Source organism: Eumetopias jubatus, unplaced genomic scaffold (genome assembly GCF_037043125.1).
Source record: "Eumetopias jubatus isolate StellerSeaLion01/CBP00866 unplaced genomic scaffold, mEumJub1_p1.0 scaffold_9, whole genome shotgun sequence".
Classification (NCBI taxonomy): Eukaryota; Metazoa; Chordata; class Mammalia; order Carnivora; family Otariidae; genus Eumetopias; species Eumetopias jubatus.
In genome coordinates this window covers 125,566,527-125,584,895 of record NW_028274815.1, presented here as the reverse complement: position 1 = coordinate 125,584,895, position 18,369 = coordinate 125,566,527, and the positions used below count along the sequence as shown (strand labels likewise).

Genomic DNA, 18,369 nt, shown 5'->3' with positions numbered 1-18,369 from the left:
GTTTCTTAAATTACTCAGCATCGAGGAGTATCTTAAGTGTGGGATATGCACAGTGACTTTCTCCCTGAGAGAATAATATGGAAAGAGGGAGGGGGAAAAAAGGAACTTTACAGTGTAGAAGCCTGATGAACCCATCAGCCTAATGATCAGGTCAGCATCACCAATGATAAGTCAGCATCACCAATGATAGTACATACCCTTGACATGATGTGATGAGAAGGACACTCCCCCTTGGTGGTCTTCCTCCAAAAAACCCATAACCCCAGTCTAACCATGAGAAAAAACATCAGACCTACCCAACTGCCTAATCAGTGCCCCTCTAAACTGTCAAGGTCATAAAAACGGGGAAGGTCAGAGAAACTGTCACAGCCAAGAGGAGCCTAAAGACACCCAACGGCTAAATGTAACATGGTATCCTGGGTGGGATTCCGAAAAATAAAAAAGAACATAAGGCAATATGAATGAAGTTTGGACTTTAGTTTACACTAATGCACCAATATTGCTTCATTAATCATGACACCCACACCAGAGGAACGTAGGGTGTTTGTTAATACTGGGAGGAATGGTGTGCTAGTCCACAGAATGCTGTGCTCTACTCAGTCTCCTTTCTGGGATTTTCACACTTAATGGAGCCATCCTCCCTGGGAATGATTTTAGGTCAGTTCTAGGCTCTCCATTCATCTCCTCTTCTTGACACAGATATTTCTGGATCTCACTTTGCTCTCTGAAAAGGGTAGAGGCAAGAGTTCATAAGATACCTCCTTGAAAATCAAGAGTCTTTTTAGTAAAGGTAATTTGAAGTTTTTGCTGTTCCCTGACTTTTGACTATATTGATGTCAGAGGGGTTATGTGGTTTTCTTCTTGTTGTTGTTGAATTCTATAGTTGTGAAAGAATGTACTTGAAGATTTAAATTGATAAGGACACCAGCTACCCTGGAAGTCTGGCGAATTTTTTCTCCAGCTTTAGTGAGATGTGAGCGTCCACTGACAGATGAATGGATGAAGAAAGTGTGGTATATTCAACCACATAAAGACAGGAGTTCCTGTATTTTTGACAGCATAGATGGACCTTGAGGGCATTAAGCTAAATGAAATCAGCCAGACAGAGAAAGGCAAATACTGTATGATTTCACTTAGGTGGAATCTAAAAATATCAACTCCTAGAAACACAGAGTAAAATGGTGGTAGCCGGGGTGGTAACCGGAGGGTGGAGGAAATGGGCTGGTCAAAGGGCACAAACTCTCAGTTACAAGACCAACACATTCTGGGGATCTAACGTGGAGCGTGGTGAATAGTCAACAATGTTGTATTGTATCCTTGAAAGTCGCTATCAGAGAAGAGCCTTTATGTTCTCACCGTAACAACAGAATGGTAATTATGTGAGGTGACGGATTTGCTAACTACCCTTATCATGATAAACATTTTGCAATATATATGTGAATCACATGATTACATGTACACCTTAATTTACACCCTATGTCAATTTTATCACAATAAAGCTGGGGAAAAAAGTAAATTGAAGAGGTAAATGTTGATATCTTCCCCATGTGGCATTTTCCCATTCAGAAGCACAGCATTTATTCAATCTTCGTGAACAGTTGTGTAGGTTTCTTTTTCAAGTTCTGCCTACCTCTTGTTACGTTTATTTAAAGGAATGGTATGATTTTGTTGATATTATAAGTGGGATTTTATTCTATTTTATTTTATTTTATTTTTTATTTAAATTTTAGTTAATGAACATACAGTGCAATATTGGTTTCTGGAGTAGAATTCAGTGATTCATCACTTACACACAATACCCAGTGCTCATCACAACAAGTACCCTCCTTAATGCCCATCCCCCATCCAGCCCATCCCCCACCCACCGCCCTCCATCAACCCTCAGTTTGTTCTCTATCGTTAAGAGTCTCTTTACGGTTTGTTTCCCTCTCTCCTTTCTCCCCCCTTCCCATTATAGTCATCTGTTTTCTTTCTTAAATTCCACATGTGAATGAGATCATATGGTATTTGTCTTTCTCTGATTTATATAAGTGGGATTTAAAAATTTTTATTCTGATTATTGCTCGTTTTAATAAAAATGGGATTTATTATGTACTAACTATGTGACTGTGGATGGTTACTGAACCTCTCACGGCTTCAATCTTTTAACAAAATTAAAGATATGAGATAATACCCATTTGAGAAGGTTCTTACGAGAAATAAATAGGACAATACATATAACACAGTTAGTATAGGATCTGGAACAGAAGTAGTCAATACATAAACTAATCTTACTACTGGTGGTGTTTCTTGTACTTGTCAGGCCAGAATTTTGGGCATGGCTCTTGCCTACTTTCCAGGATGTCCTGCTATCACGGGTCCACTGCAGTGCAGCCAGTCCCCTGGAGAATGAGAGGGAGCCCTGGCTTGCATGCCTCTCAAAGGACACAGTGCTCCCTGTTCTCTCACCCCGAGGCTCTGCCCCCCACTTCCGCTCACAGCGGGAACCCAACACAAAAAGGAGAGTTGTCTCAGGGCCAGAATGTCAGGGCTAGACCATACTTGCCGAATAATTACATCCAACCCCCTCAAATTGAGTAGACAACTGAGGCTCAGGGAGGGAAAGACGTTTGTCTGAGGTCATCCAGCAAGTGGGGAGGCTCGGCCCTAGAACACAGGTTCCCTGACTCCTAAGCCTGTGCAATTTCAACTCCATCCCAAATTCTTTTTCTGGGAGAGCTTCCTTGTTCAAGGGCAGTGAAGCTGGTGGGGCAAAAGCAGAGCCCTGAGGTCGTTCGAGTTTGCCTAACACACACCCTCCACGGTGTGCACCATTCGAATCTGCCTGCCCCCACCCTGTGCGTCTCCGGAGGACACGATTCACCACCCACGCTAAAGGATCAAGGGCTTGGTGTGTCCTGGCTTCTCATTCACATCTTAAAAATAGAAAGCTGGGGGACGGTATGGCTTAACCCAAAGGAATTAATTGTTAATGGAGGCATCTCAGGCAGGAACAGGTGAAATGCTTCAAGAGCGGGGATTTCCCTGCTTCTTTCTGTGGCCTCTTGGGAGGATGTGGAGCCCTGGGGAACATGAAAAGGAAAGGCGGGAGGGAGCTACAGGGTTAGCCACTAGGGTAGGTTGGTCCCGCTGGCAGGGCTGTCAATAGCTAGGTCAGGTCACGGGGTCGATGGGAGAGGAAAGAAACAGCCTGCAGTTTGTGTCCTGCTTAGTTTCTTATTTCCCTGGGCTTAGGGCAAAGGCAGCATTCCCTAGTGAAATGCAGACTCCGGGTCTGGGGTCGATTAGTAGATTTCTAGTATTAAGCCCCAGGAATGGGCCCCTTGTTTCGGCCCCCGCTCTCCTTCACACCCACCAGGGAGAGGGAGTCCCAGCCCCCACCCATCTCCCTGGGGTGCCCGGAAGCACAGGAGTTGGCAGAGCCAGAAGCAAACAGAGCACAAAGTCGTCTTTTATTACGAAGTCAAGAAGGGAGGCAGCCAAGCCCAGACTTGGGCATCCTAAGCAGGAGGCGGAATGCCCAGGGAGGGAGAGGGCCGTGCGACAGGGGCCGGGACCAGCAGCCCTGGGGACTTCCCAGGTGCAGCAAGGACAGGCTCCACCTGGCTGGGAGAGAAGAGAACCGGAGAGGTGACTCCGCCGCTCAAAGCACTCAGGGGCAGTGGGGGGCAGGGTCACGTCCAGGTGGCAGCCCTTTCAGGACTCGGTCACAGGCTCTGAGACCCTCAGTCTCTCAGCCACCTCCCCGCAACCTCTCTCTCACCCAACCGGGGTCATTCCCCATTGCTCAGCCTTCTCTGTGCCCTCAGGGTCCTCTCTTCCTCCACCTGGTTCTCACCTCACTGGGGATCCAAGCAGGCCAGCCCACAAGTGCCCTTACAGCACTTCTTGGCCCCCGGGCACTCGGTGTCGCTCAGACAGCGGTTCGGGGGGTTTATCATGGCGCACTGGATCAGAATGTGGGGGCAGAAGCCAGGCTTAGTGGACACGGCACCTTTGGCTTTGACTGGATCTTGACCTTTCACCGGAACACGACCTTTGTCAGGGCCTTGCCCTTTAGGAGGAACTGTTGAAAGAACAAATGTCGCCACATGTAGTCCCCGTGTGCCAGCTTCACTCTCTAGCCTTTCCTCCACGTCCAGCCCCTGCTCACTGCTGTGTTGTCCAAACTGCGGCCTGAGGTGGGGCAGGGTTTTCTGGGCTAGCTGCGGTCTGTGCCCCGGGAAGGCTGTGCCCCAGGCTTTGGGGAGAGGATCTACAGAACCACGGTTCCCTTGGGTGTCCATTTATCCCCCCAACCTCCATGACAAGTCCTTTCAGAAGGAGAGGCCAGACTGGAGTGACTCGCAGAGGTGAGAAGGACACATGGTGCTCCTGGGGGAGAGGGGAGAGCCTGAGACACACACCAGGAGGCCCAAGCTCCTTCCCGGCTCTGAAGATTGTCTGGACAGTGTCCTCCCTCATAAAATGGGGGGGTCTTCAAACTACATGGCTTCTGAGGTCTCCTTGGTGTGTAACCTCCTTTTAGAGGCTGATTACCCAGATACCTTCAAGGGGCAGACAGGCAGGGGCCAGACCCCACACCCCGGCCCAGATTCCTGGGGCTCCTCACTTCACTGCACATTCTGCCCAGGTATCCACACCTGAGGCCATGACCATGTAGCAACACTCCTTCTAGCAATAGTCCTGGTATCTCGGTCCTGATGTGGAAAGCATGTCGATTCCACTGGACAACTTCCTGCTCTCTCTGGACGCAGTGGAAGCAGCCACAGACCACCCATGGGCGCCTGGGTGGCTCAGTTGGTTAAGCGTCTGCCTTCGGCTCAGGTCATGACCTCAGAGTCCCAGGATGGAGTCCTGCATCAGGCTCCCCACTCCGCAGGGAGTCTGCGTCTCCCTCTGCCCCTCCTCCATCATGTGCTCACTCGCTCTCTCACCCTCTCAAATAAATAAAAATTTTTAAAAGAAAGTGTGAGATCCAGCCCTGCCCACTGCCCCAGAGTGCTCCTTGGCAGGGCCCAACCCAGCCTCACCCAGGCCACTTGTCTACTCACCTCTGGTGACACTGGCCTGTGCCACCAGAATCCCCAGGCTAAGGAACACCACCAGGACGAAGAAGCTGCTGGGCCTCATGTTGTCTCAAGTGTGTGGCTACAAGCTGAAGTTGACCCATTTTATGCAGCCCAGTGTGGCCTGGAGCCAGGAGGGTGGGTCTGTGGTTTTCTATGAGACAACACCTACATTTCCTAATTCTACTAGGAAGGATCCACCCCTATTCTGGAAGGGAACTTGGGACTTTCCCCAGGGATTTTTCACAAAGATAAATGGCAGACACTGTGTTGCATCACCTCTGATCGCCCCGAGAGCTGTCCCACTTTCTCACAGAGAAGCAGGGCTGGCTGTGGGCCCGGTGTTCTGATTTCAAAGCCGAAGATTTCCCCCATCACGCCCTGTTCCTGCAGGCCCACCGAGACCTACCCTAACTGTTCACCCTTTCCAGCATCAAGCTGGGCTTTGCTTTCATGCCCTCTTGGCCCTGAGGAAAACTCTCGAAGGCAAATTTGCTTTGAAAATCTAATGACACATCACTACACGGGTCATCTCTGAGATGCAGCACATAAGTAATCAGGAAGGTGGGATTCTAGATCTCACATAACAATGCTAATTAAAATAATGCTGGGTGAAAAATTCAAGTCTCAAGAGAAAATATTTTGAATTATAGGCTTGCGTATAAGGTTCAAAACTAAGAAACACTAATAGATTGTCTAGACTTACTTATATATGTGGTACAACTCAATTACGCGGGGGTGGATGAAAATGAGGAAGCTATTCACACAAAATCTAGGATAGTGATTACTCTGGAAAGGAGGCAAGAAACATTCTGGATGGGTGGGAAGGACTCAGGTTGGTTTAAGTTTTTGGTGCTTGGTAACACACACGTGTGTGTGTGTGTGTGTGTGTATTTCCAAGGCTGTGGGGTAAATAATTTATGGATTATGGATTACCTTTGCTTTCCATAAACCCACAGTGTTGCTCTCTTGGGTGGTTTTCAGTCTTTCACTATAACAAACTATACCCCACATGGCTTTTTGCATTAACTTGTAAGCTAGAGTCCCAGAAGTAGGTTTGCTGGTACGAAGATTCAATGCATTTGAAATTTTTTTCCAGTTTATTACAGTATATTGACAAATGGATTGTATATATATTTAATGTGTACAATGTGACATTTTACTATACATGCACATTATGAAAAGATGGCCACAATCAAGCTAATGAACATATCCATCAACTCATATAGTTACCATCTTTCAGATGCTTTTGAACTTTTTATACTCTTGTCTTATGTCCTTTGATCTGGGTTGTACCATTTTGTACCCATACCAGTAGTAGATGAAACCACCTGTGTGCATCCAGGCTTTGGCACAGTGTGTTTCATTTGTTTTTTGTTTTTTGTTTTTTTTTACCAATCTGATAGGTGAGAAATCATGCCTTGCTGATGTTTTTAGTTAGCATTTCTCTCATTTTCATTTTTGCACATTTTAGAAGCCAGTTAATTTCTTTTTCTGAAAGCTTCTTTTCCTTTGCTCACTTTTTAATAGATTCATCAGCCTTTTTTCTTCTTAATTTTTAAGCACTCTTTATATATTATGGAGCAAGGTCCTTTGTGGTATGGTTTGCAAATAAAAAAATTGAATGCCATTCTAAGATCTGTTCAGAACAGCTCGGGGTGCTCTCCTCTCCTCATCTTATCTGGACGTTCCCTCCTATTGTTTGGCTACAGTGCACATAGTGAGAGAGAGCACGTTTTTAATATGGTTATATTAAACAAATCTGGCTATACTATATTAAGAAGACTGCACATCATATTAATACAGGTTCACTGAAGAGTTGATGGGGGGATAGAGGTTAAGAAGGTAGAAGGAGAAAAAAGGCAAATAAAAAGAAACAAAAAAGTATTGCTTCACCAAAAAAACTTATGTCTGGTGTGATCCTATTATATTTATAAATATATTAGAAAAAGAATGAATATCGCTAGATCTCTGTGCACTGAATCCTAGAAATATTCATGAAATCTTACCAGCAGGAAAACAAGTTAGAGGATAATATATGTGTTTGATAATACTTCAGTAGAAACACATAAAAGTGCTATAAATGCCTTTATTCATGTACGAAAGAGGAGAAAGATATGAAGGAATACATACTACACTGTTAATATTGCTTACATCAGGGTGATGAGAATGGGAAAGAAACCCAGATGAGCAGGTTTTCCTACTAGTTTCTAATTTTTTTACTTGTCACAACAAAAAGTCACTGTTGTGATGTGAAATATCAAAGAAAATTACAATCCGTAATTATAAAAAAGAACTCAAGGAATCTTGTGAATGAAGAAAACAGTATAATTGACAATTATATCTAAATAAACAATGAGATACATGTAACCAGTAATACCAGTGTTGAGAAGGAATGCTTAAAATAGAAGTGTCATAATGTAAAAATGTAATAGTGTGTGTCGGGTATGATTCAGATGCCGTCCAAAGAAATCATTCTAGGTAGTTCAAGCAGAAAAAGAATCCAGTATTGTATGAGTGTGTGTGATTGGTAGGAACTTGAATCCCATCTGCAGTTCTGGATGCGGAAGAGTCTGGGACAGATAGTCACTGGATTGCCAACCGCTACAGGGAGACATGCTGGGAGCAACTGAAATTCACATTGATGAAGACACTGCACAGAGCATGCCACCATCCTGCCACTGTTCACGCCCCAATCCATCCCCTACTTACGCTTCCAAACATCAGCAAATATTCACCTCCCAGAAGGAAAAGTGCCCACCTTGAGCAGGTCTGAGAACAAGAAAGGTAGAGCACAAGTACTGGAAAGTGTAGAGAGAAAAGAAATAAGAAAATGCACCCAGGAGAAGGAGGAGGTATATTTAGGAGAGAAGTTATCATCTTGCAGTGGCTGCAGCAATATCTCTTTGGCCATGGCTGATGGTAGGAGCCCTCCTGTTTCAGACGAGTTACTTAAGAATCAGGAAAAGCCCACGTATTTAAGGAACTGCCCATTGTTGTAGCAACGGAGGAGGGAGCCCTTGAGCTAAGAAACTAAGAAACCCATTCTAACTTCCCACCCCTCCTACTCAGGTAAGATAACTCTTTTCACTAGCTGGTCCGTGAAAATCTACTGATTTTAAAATAAGAAAGAAATGTGGAAATCACATAAGCCATACAAAAATACTATTTTTTAAAAGCAGAAAAGAGTAGCAAAGCTTAAAAACATTTAAAACAGGATTTTTAAAATCTTCAGTAAAATGTCACCACAAACCTGAAAAAAATGGATATTCCAAAATGAATGTCTAAAATTACTGAAGCAAATTGAAACTATGAAGAACCACCATAAAGCAGAAATATAGAAATTCAAAGAAGAAATAGCAAGGTAACAGGAAGATGTGGAGTGAAATCTGACAGACCTCGGGGGAGAGATTGAAGACAAGAACAAAAACATTGCCGAAATAAAGACCAAGTAAGGACAAAAGGAAAGAAAATAAGAAAAGCAAAGAACCACAAACTAAAAATGAAAAATAGCTTTAAAATGATTTCAGAGAAAGTCTTCAGTATAAAAAGTCACTGGAGACGCAACAGACATATAAATCAAGTTGCACAAAGGAGAAAACCAACACACGCAAACACACACACACACACACACACACACACACACAAGAAGTAAACCAAAACAGCAAAATAAAAGAATTATTTAAAACCCTAATCGAGGGGCGCCTGGGTGGCTCTGTTGGTTAAGCGTCTGCCTTCGGCTCAACTGAGCGGGGAGCCCGCTTCTCTCTCTCTCCCCCTGCCCGCCACTCTGCCTACTTGTGCTCTCTCTCTCTATCTCTCTGTCAAATACATAAATAAAATCTTTAAAAAAAATAAAACCCTAATCGAGGAAAATATTTCTGAAATTAAAGCAGGCTCGAGTCTATGTATTGGAAGTTCACACCGTGGTAAACACAAGACGCATGCGAGTAAAACGCTTGGGCTGTAAAGATAGACATAGAAACCTCCAGGAACGCAACTCCCCTCAAAAACCAAAAACAAAAACAAAATTGGAAAAAAAAAAATCAGATGGAATGATGGCCAGAAAACAGCAGAGCAAAACTTAAAGGCATTGAAGGAAAGAGTACACACTGAGGTTTTTTTTTTGCACAACTACAAGAATATACTTCTGGACATGCAAGAACTCAAGGGATCTTGTTTCCAAGAGCTTTCCTGAGCAGTTTCTAAGGGACAAGATACACCCAACCCAGAAGATTTGTGGAAATTACTAAAATGACAATTGTTGAGCACTGGGCATTTTAGCTGTGGAATAAAGACTAAGACAAAGTAGTAGCAAATAGTATGTAAATATGCCTTGCTGTGAAAATGTAGAAATAGTAAAATTTCCATCAAATAGAAGGATGATAGGGAAGGAAGTTGGATTAAAGAGTAAGCTCGCTGATTGCTATATATGTAATAGTTTCAAGTCAAAGGATATTTAAAACACAGTAAGCTTCAACAGAATTAACCCCTTTTGTGCATCAAAGGACACTACCAGGATAGTGAGAAGACCAGCTGCTGGGAGAAAAGATTTGCAAATCTGATATCTGATTAGGGCCTAGTGTCCAGAATATATAAAGGACGTGTACAATTCAACAATAAAAAGATGAAACAACCCAATTTTAAAATGGGCAAAGCACTTGAATAGACCTTTCTCTAAAGAAGATATACAAAAAAATGGTGAGCACATGAAAAGATACTCAACATCATTAGCCACTAGGAAAATGAAAACCCAAATCACAAGATACCACTTCACACCCCTTAGTGTGACTATAAATTTTTTTATCTTAACGGAAACAGACAAGCTTTGGCGAGGAAATGGAGAAGTTGGAACCCTTGTACGTTGCTGGTGAGAATGTAAGATGGTGCAGCATGAACAATCCCAGAGGTTTAAGAGATAACCAAGAGCTTGGGTCTGGTTGATCAATGGGTTCATCTGCTACGTGAGACCCCCTCCGTGAGGACTGGGGGAGGTGGCTGTTTTCTCTAAGGCACAGAAACTAATACAAGCAGACGGGGAAACTGAAGGCTCCACACTGGCCTTTGGACATCTGGAAATCCATCTTCCACATCTGCAGGCAGCTCCCCGCCGGGCACCCCACTTTTACCCCAGCCTCCAGCTCTGCCTGTCCTGCAGCCTCACCAGACACATGCCAAGTCTCACTCTGCAGTCCCCTTCCCTCCTTTCTCTAGGGACTCCTAACCCCGGGGGAGCCCCCGAAATAGCTGCACCCGCCACTGGGAGGTCCCTGTCCTCCCCTGTTAGAGCCTGAGATTCGAACTCCACCGGCACTCCATCCCCCTGATTACACAGGAACCTCTTAGGGTGGTCTCTTTTGAGAAATAAATGATGAGGTGACACCCTGTCTCTGACACCTTAGAGTCATTTAATAGAGTGAGCAGTAACTTGAGGGCAGGACAGACTTGGGGGTGATGGGAGCCTAAAGGAGGGAAGAGGGTTCCTAGACAGACTTGGATGACCTCATGGTTCTGCTGTGTATGCACCAGTCACATGCTCTGCCCCACGGAAGCTCCAAGGAAGGCCAAAGCCCCAGGAGGAGCCACTTTGAGTGTGGTGGGAAACTATGTTTTAGCATATCAGTGCTACAAAATACCATGTATTCATTAAAAATGATGATATCGGAGGATACTTTAAGACGCAGGAAAATGTCTACAAAATTATCTTAATTGAAAAAGCATTTATTCAATATATGTGCGTAGTTTGTAATCGGGGGAAAAAAAATAGCCCCATAAAATTCTCCTTCTACTCCAAAAGAAACACCAGATCATAGAATATAGGGCCCCTCTTTTCCTGAGAGCTTAGAAGACAGCATGAGGGATTCTAGGTAAACCCAGTGAAGAACTTCCTGGCTGTGAGGGTTGTCCTGGAATGGAATACGCTCTTCCTTTCTTAGGGTCAGACGAAGTAATGCCTTGCTTCCAAGGCCCAGGAACTGATGGGGATCACCAGGACGCCATGACAGAAATCCCACCTTGGTTAGGAATCAACCGTGGGTCCTTGAGCCAGTTCTTTCCCATCTCCGGCCGACTGTTTCCCCATCTTTCAAGAGGGAGGGTGGTGAGGATGGTCTTGACCTCCCGCAGTCCTGGTAAGATACTATGGTTCAGTGGGGGTCTCTGTTTGGGGCCCCTTAAGACCCTGAACCCCCAGGGCCTCTTCCACCAAATGCAGGAGCCCTAAGGGTGAGTCCTTGGCTGTGATGATTTTTTGCTCAGGATCTCTTAGGGCCAGGGAAGGGGTTCCAGAAGCCACCTACATCTGCTGTGACCAGTCACCTCGGCCAAACGACCACCCCGATCACTGAGCCAGTCCGAGGCAGAGGGCAGTTCTACCAGAAGCCACTGGAGGTGATTCACCAGAGGCAGGGAGGTCTCTCTCTCCCCTAACCACGGAAGCCCAGGAGGAGAGGCCACAGCTGGCCTCCCTCACCGTGCCTGCCTGGGCCCACGTTCTCCAGCAGAAAGCTCTGACCTTAACCTGAATTCCTCCTAGGCATCCAGAACTCTGCCACCCCCTTCCTGCCATTCCAAGCTGACTTCTGTACCCTGCCGAAGCCACTGCGGGGGCCGCAAGACCCTGGAGAGCCGGGAGAGGGATCATCGGTCTCAGCAACCTTCATTCTTTGTACGGATGAGAACAACTGAGGCCCGAAGAGGGAGCAGACTTGCCCGAGATCACAGCCCAAGTCCAGCAGGCAGGACTGGACGCTAGCCCCCAACACCAGCACCTGCTCCCACCCACCCATCTTCAGTTCTTGCACAAGCACACCGGAACTGAGGCTCCAGCGTAGGGGGCGGGGCCGGGACGAGGCAAACAAGAGCCACTCCGTCCAGCTCATCTCCTTCCTCCCTTGACTCAGCTGCTCTAGCCTCCCTGGAGCTGCAGGGGTCAATTTAGGGGCCCCCAAGCCCTGCCTTATTAAGTGCTGGTAGCAGAAACATGAGGGCCTGGAGCCTTCTCCTCCTGGTGGCCCTCCTGGCTTTGGGGAGCCAGCTGCCTGCTGCTGCTTCGGCCAGGACGAAGGGAGGTGAGTGTGGGTGGCTTCCTCTGCTCCAGGGACCAGGTAGCTCCTACCTCTCTGGGGAGAGTGAGGGTTGGGAGGGCAGGCAGCGCAGTGTGACGTCTGCATGTGTAGCTGCGGATGCCCGCTTCTGGGAGCTTCCAGCAGCTGGGGTTTGGTTTGCACCTCTCTGTGCCTACCAGCCGGCCTTGTGAGCAGCTGTGGATGTCTTCGTGCCAGGGTCTCGGTGCTCATCTTCCCGTCTGAGTGCGGGATTGTGTGTGCATGTGCGTACGTGTGGGTCTTTGTGCCTACTTGTCTGTATGAGTCTGGGTCTGCACGTGTGTGTTTAGGTATGGCTGCAGGTGTGTGTGTCCTGGGGCTGTGCCTGTGTGCACGCGTGTCTCTGGGGGACGGGGGAGCAAACCTGTCTGTACCTGCTCTTCCGTCGATGTCTCCGTGGATTATTAGGATCTGTGGGCCCGCCTGGCAGCGAGATGACCCCCTCCATCATCTTCTGTTGCTACTGAGGCTGTGCCTGGTCTGGTCCCTGCCCATCTTGTTTCTGTCTTTCTCAGGTCCTTCCCGTGTCCCAGAGACCAGTCTGTGCAAGGGACTCCCAAACTGGGTAGGGGGTGCAGTTTCTGGGATCTGTTGGGAAGAAGCTCCACCCCTACCCCTCTTCCAAGCCTCCCGGAAAAGGCTGGGGCTGACCTGTCAACAGGTGGGGGAGGACGGGGCTGCTGCGAGGCTAGACAGGTGCCTCCCCACCTGGGCAAGGCCTCCACTTCCTGCCTTTCTGGGGCTGGGACACCGTGACCTACATACACCCGTGCATCCCTGGCCCTGCCTTGCGGGACCGGGACAGTAATGGGGACAGGTTCCCTCCTCTGTGGGCCCTGGGGAGCAGCCCCCTGCACCTCTCTGCCCCCGCTAGCCTAACTGATGCCTTCCTCCGAGGTGGGGCTCTCTCTTCCCGGGGCGCGAGCTGGTTTGGGGAGGAGAATGCTCAGACCCAGGCTGAGGAGGGAAGGATGCTAGTAAGTTCTAAGGCCAGACCCCTGCTGGCTGTGATTCATGTGGCTCAGCCGCGTTCCTCCTCGCTGAGATGCGGAGAGATTGGGACTATTTTTATCCCCATCTTGCAGGTGAGAAGACTGAGCCACTTGAAATGGCAGTTCTGAGTCTCTCTTCCTTTCTGTCTGTTCAAGGCTCCGCCCCCGGCCCCTCCTCCCAGGAGCTCTCCTGGCTGTGGGACCACCCCAGCCCACAGGGAGATCCCTGTCAGACTTCAGGCATCTCCTCTCAGCTCACGCCCTGAGGCCTGAGCACCGCTGGCCAGGGCTACCCCCCTGGACCTCAGAGCCTTCCCAGGGGCACGCCTACCGCCAGCTGGGGGAAGGAGGGGCTAATCCGGTTAGGGGCCTCCCTCGCAGACTAGCTGCTCTTTCTCCAGCAGGGGGCAGCAATTCAGTTTAAGACAACCCAGTTGAACAAGTGAAGTGGGTTTTGAGCACTTCCTGTGTGAGCAAGGTGCCCCCTATGTGTGTGGCTAGCGTCCAGTTAGGAGCTGGAGGGGAAGGGAGATGCAAGGTACAGTCAGGGCGCTGGCCGCAGGCTGCTGGGGGCTCTTGAACCTTTTCTCAGATGCTAGACTAAAGTGACGGCCTGGGACCAGCCTTCATCCTCCCCAGGACTCAGTGGTGGCGAGAGCAGAGGGGTGGGAGGTCAGAGTCCTAGCTCAGGCCCTTGTGGGTCTGGGCAATCACTACCCTTCCAACCCTTGACTTCCTCCTCTAAATGGAAGAAGATACTGAGTCAAGCCTTCTGCATGGAATCTGGAAATGGCCCAAAATCCTAACAAGAAAAATGGCTAGATCAGCTCTGGGACAGAACATTGTAGAGCTGTCAGAGGACCACCTCAAAGGCGAGTTCATACAGATCCCGGACATAAGGCTAACGTGCAACGAGACAAGCACACAGTACAGGTGTGGCTGACTGCGGCCGGCCGTGTGACAGTGCACCAGGCTGGCAACAGCAGACGATGCTGGGTCGCCCTTCAAAATCCTGTCTTTCAAAGAGTCTCTGAGCCAAGCTGCTGGTGTTTTGCATCAAGGACTGTGCCTCAGCCTAATGGTGAGAGAAGCAGGCAAGGGGTCTATTCTCACAGCCTCCAGCCAAGGGAGAGAAGCAGACAAATAGATGCGGAGTCACAAACTCTGAAGGAAAGAGTGTGGGGTGAGGGGGGGGAGGCTGACCTAGTTAGTCCGGGGTCAGAGAGGGAGGGTGTCCCCAGGATGCGAGGATGCAGTGTTTCCACTGAGACTTGACGAATGTGGTGGAGAGAGCACCGGGCAAAGCGCTCAGCAAAAGCAAGGCCCCACAAAGAGAAGCAGCTGGGGAGCAGAGCAGGAGCCCCGAATGGAAAAGGTGTTGAGGGTGAACACAGGGAGGTGGGCAGCCCCAGGCCAGGCACGGCCTGTTGGCCCAGGTGCAGATGTGGAACTTCATTTGTTGCCATCCTTCATGTCATCTGAGTCTCAAACCAGCCCCGGAGGGAGTCCAGCTTCCCATTGCACAGAGAGAAAACTGAGGCTTGCAGTCAAAACAAAAACAAAAACAAAAAACTTGCCAGCCACTTGCAACAGTGTGGATGGACCTTGAAGATGTTACACTGAGGGAGATAAATCAGCCAGGCAAAAACAAATACTGTATGATCTCAGGTCAGAATCAAGAAATCAAAACAAAACAAAAAACAAGCTCCTAGATACAGAGAAGAAATTAGGGTTTGCCAGGGGTCATGGGTGAGAGGTAGGGGAGATGGGTGAAGGGAGTCAAAGGTACAAACTTCCAATTATAAGAGAAATAAGTCGTGGAGATGTAATGGGCAGCATGGTAGCTATAGGTAATAATACTGTATTACATATTCGAAAGTTGCTTAAGAGAGAGAATCTTAAAAGTTCTCATATCATAAGAAAAAAAACGTCTAATGATGCATGGGGACAGATATTAGCTAGACTTGTGGTGATCATTTCATTATATATAAAAATATCAAATCATTTTGTTGTACACCTGAAACTAATATGTTATGTCAATTATACCCCAATGAAAAATTTAAATAAAAACAAATAAAAGCAAGTCCACCCCCCCCCCAAAAAAAACAGAAACACAAACAAAATAACTTGCCAAAGGACAGGCAAGAAATAAGGGGTAGAGAATTTGGATCTTGCAATTCCCAGAGTGGTGCTCATTATATGACGTGGAACTGCCTCCAGCTGCAAGATTTGGGGGTTTTCTTACAGAGAAATTTGGGGGCTGCCCACCGGACGATGGGCCCTGCCTCCTCTCGGTGCCGGACCACTGCTTGGATGACAGCCAGTGTCCTGCAAGGATGAAGTGCTGCTACAAAGCTTGCTTCCGCCAGTGTGTCCCTTTGATCTCCGGTAAGTGTCCCTCTCTACCTTGCTGAGCGCCCAAGCCCCGGGGCTGGGCACGGGCAGGGCTCACCAGGCCCCTGTGTTTCAGTAAAGCGGGGCAGCTGCCCCAAGGACCACCTGCACTGCCTCAGCCCCGTGCAGCACCTGTGCAACAGGGACTCAGACTGCAGGGGCTCCAATCGGTGCTGCCTCGGCGCCTGTGGTCGAGACTGTCGCAACCCCGTCTAAGGTATGGTTCCTACGTGCCTGGGGCAGGTTCTTTCCCTCTCTTAGCCCCAGCGTTAGATGTCCTTCCAGGTCAATAAGCCTAATAGGACACCTACCTTCCCAGGAGCCTGGGGCTGCCCACGCCAGACCTGGGGAAGAGGATGGGGTCGGAGGGCTCCTGTTGGGACCCGTTAGGACCAAGGAGGAACCGGAGACCCTCCATTCTCTTGCTGATCTTGCAACTGCTCTGAGCTTCAGCTGGCCCTTGTGAAGGAGGGTGGGCCATCCTGCCTGAGTGGCCGCCAGGGCTGGGCTGATGGGGTGGATGGGGATCAAAGTTTCTAACGACCCCAGAGTCCTGTGATGGGGGAGGTGTAACCCTTTCCTTCTCTCTCCCCAGGCTAATTCTGGTTTTGGATCCTCAGCATGGGGTCCCTAGCAGGAATGGATGATGATAGGGGGCCTGGGACCCTGCCACCCAGATCCCGCTATCTCTGCCAGTGACAGTTTCAACCTTCTGATGAACACTGATCTGCTGTCACCTCCCTTGCCTCCCATCCACCCCTGGTTTCTCCTCCTGGGAGTCAAGGTGCATAGATAGACTCCTATCACCCTGCACCACCTCCCTATCTCCTCTGGTGTTTCCCCACTTAAAATGCCCAATTCAGGTAGGCCCCTCTTTGTGGGGTCCAAACCCCTCCCTCAGGCAGCCCAGCCACCTTGAACGTATGTTCTAGTGGAGTTTTCCAGACATTATCTATTTGCATACCCCTTTCCACCATTTGTGACACACCTGCACAATAGCATCTCAGTATCTTGCATACTGCCTATACTATTTATCTAATGTCTTTCTTTAAATGGACTCCCTTTTGTATATAAATAAATTTATTTCAAAAGAAAACCTTGACATCATCACTATAAATGGAATACGCAGAATCACTTGCCACGAATAAAATGTGATTGTAAAAGCAAATGCAGTGAAAACAGCTAAGGTCCAGGGGCGCCTGGGTGGCTCAGTTGGTTGGGCGACTGCCTTCGGCTCGGGCCATGATCCTGGAGTCCCGGGATCGGGTTCCGCATCGGGCTCCCTGCTCAGCGGGGAGTCTGCTTCTCCCTCTGACCCTCCCCCCTCTCGTGCTCTCTCTCTCAAATAAATAAATAAAATATTTAAAAAAAAAAAACAGCTAAGGTCCATTAAAGTAAATGTTGTCAGATGAAACAATATTAAATAATAGTATTAAATTCTACCTAGACGCTGCCACCTGCCAACACTGTGAGCCTGAAGGCTGTTCTCTGTCTCTGGTAATAAACGAAGATTAGCAAGGGTTAAAGACAAGTTAAAGACACAGATCTCAAAATTGTGACCTCTTTCCCGGAGTAATCAGAAGGACTGAGAAGAGAACTTTCTCAAGCGTCAGTGTTGTAAAATGCTGTATCCAGGTCCACCCTAAGATCATTTCAAATTGCTCCACATTTGGGGAATGTTGCTGGAACGGTTGGGATGTCATTATTTATGGGAGAGTCTGTCTCCCATTGGACGATACCTCATTCACCTGGGATTTCTCAAGGGTCAGTCTGTAGTCAGGACCTAAGAGGGTGGGGGAGGGGGTCAATGAGGGAACGACAGCCATCCCAAGGGACATTCCTGGACCCAGAGGGCTGGATTCCTGACTGTCCCAGTCACCCAGGACTTGCTTTGGGGAGAGGTGGGAGGCGGCAGGCTCCTCCCTGCCTTTATCTGCTGGGTTTCCTCTTGTGTCCCAATGGAAGCCCCAAGGGGGGAATCTGGGGCTGGGCAGTCCACCGAGCAGGTTAAGTTAGGAATCCTGGGTCTTCTTTCCTTGTTTTTTTGACCTGACAGTGTAGTCACGGGTGAGTCACCACTCAGGGATTTTGTTTGCCCTGTTGGAAGATGAAAAGAATCCTACTTCCTCACTCACAGTCCTTCTCATGGGGTTCAAGTGCTGAACTCAAAATCAGCAAATGCTAATTATAGGGATACATGCTGAAGCCCAAGAGAGGAGGGGGAGGAGAATAATCTGAGTCATTGACTCCCTGTGAGCTTGGGTATTTCCTTTCCTTCTGGGCCTCAATTTCCCCATCTATAAACTCAAGTGGTCGACACAGATAAGAGGGTACATTGTACTGTTCGCCCAAAGACACACCCCTTCCCTCCCCACCTTTGCCATGGCTTCCCTCGGGAAGAGCACACATCCCCCACCCAGGGACTTAGGGCTTTGCACTGGGACTGATGGAATGTGGCCCCAAGTGACAGTGCACCAGTTTCAAGGCAAGGTACCTGCCTTCTTGGAGCTTCCACCCTCTGCCATGAAAAGTGCTTGCCCAGAAGCCACTGGTCTTGGGATGAAGGATAGCTGAGGCAGGCCTGATGTTGAGCTGCCAATCCTTTAACTTGCAAGAGCAAAATAAATGTTTGTTATAGGAAGGCGGTGAGATGGGGGGGCAATTGTTATAGATTTATAGCAGTGAGAGCTCGTCGAATTCAGATAATGATTGTTACCCTTGAGTGAATGCCCATTCCACGCCTCACACTCTAAAACATCATTTCATTCTTCCATCCTATAACCCTGAGGGAGGTGGGCATTCTTATTC

The 18,369-nt window shown here is 48.1% G+C and overlaps 2 protein-coding genes across 3 annotated transcripts; one reads left to right on the top strand and one right to left on the bottom strand.

The window, feature by feature from the left end:
* Nucleotides 1-3,431: 3,431 nt before the first annotated feature.
* On the bottom strand, nucleotides 3,432-5,150 carry PI3 (peptidase inhibitor 3). 2 transcript variants are annotated; one of them, XM_028122009.2, is made up of 3 exons: nucleotides 5,055-5,150; nucleotides 3,839-4,066; nucleotides 3,432-3,606 (listed from the first exon to the last, which is right to left on the bottom strand). In XM_028122009.2, the coding sequence occupies exons 1-2, from the start codon at nucleotides 5,131-5,133 to the stop codon at nucleotides 3,840-3,842; spliced, it is 306 nt and encodes a 101-aa protein (XP_027977810.1). In that variant the 5' UTR covers nucleotides 5,134-5,150; the 3' UTR covers nucleotides 3,432-3,606; nucleotide 3,839. The 2 variants fall into 2 exon arrangements, with proteins under 2 accessions (XP_027977810.1, XP_027977811.1); XM_028122010.2 differs by having other exon boundaries at nucleotides 3,432-3,602.
* Nucleotides 5,151-11,944: 6,794 nt separating this feature from the next.
* On the top strand, nucleotides 11,945-16,657 carry WFDC5 (WAP four-disulfide core domain 5). The gene is made up of 4 exons (XM_028122060.2): nucleotides 11,945-12,139; nucleotides 15,415-15,555; nucleotides 15,638-15,778; nucleotides 16,157-16,657. Exons 1-3 carry the CDS (start codon nucleotides 12,052-12,054, stop codon nucleotides 15,775-15,777), a joined length of 369 nt encoding a protein of 122 aa, XP_027977861.1. The 5' UTR covers nucleotides 11,945-12,051; the 3' UTR covers nucleotide 15,778; nucleotides 16,157-16,657.
* Nucleotides 16,658-18,369: the final 1,712 nt, after the last annotated feature.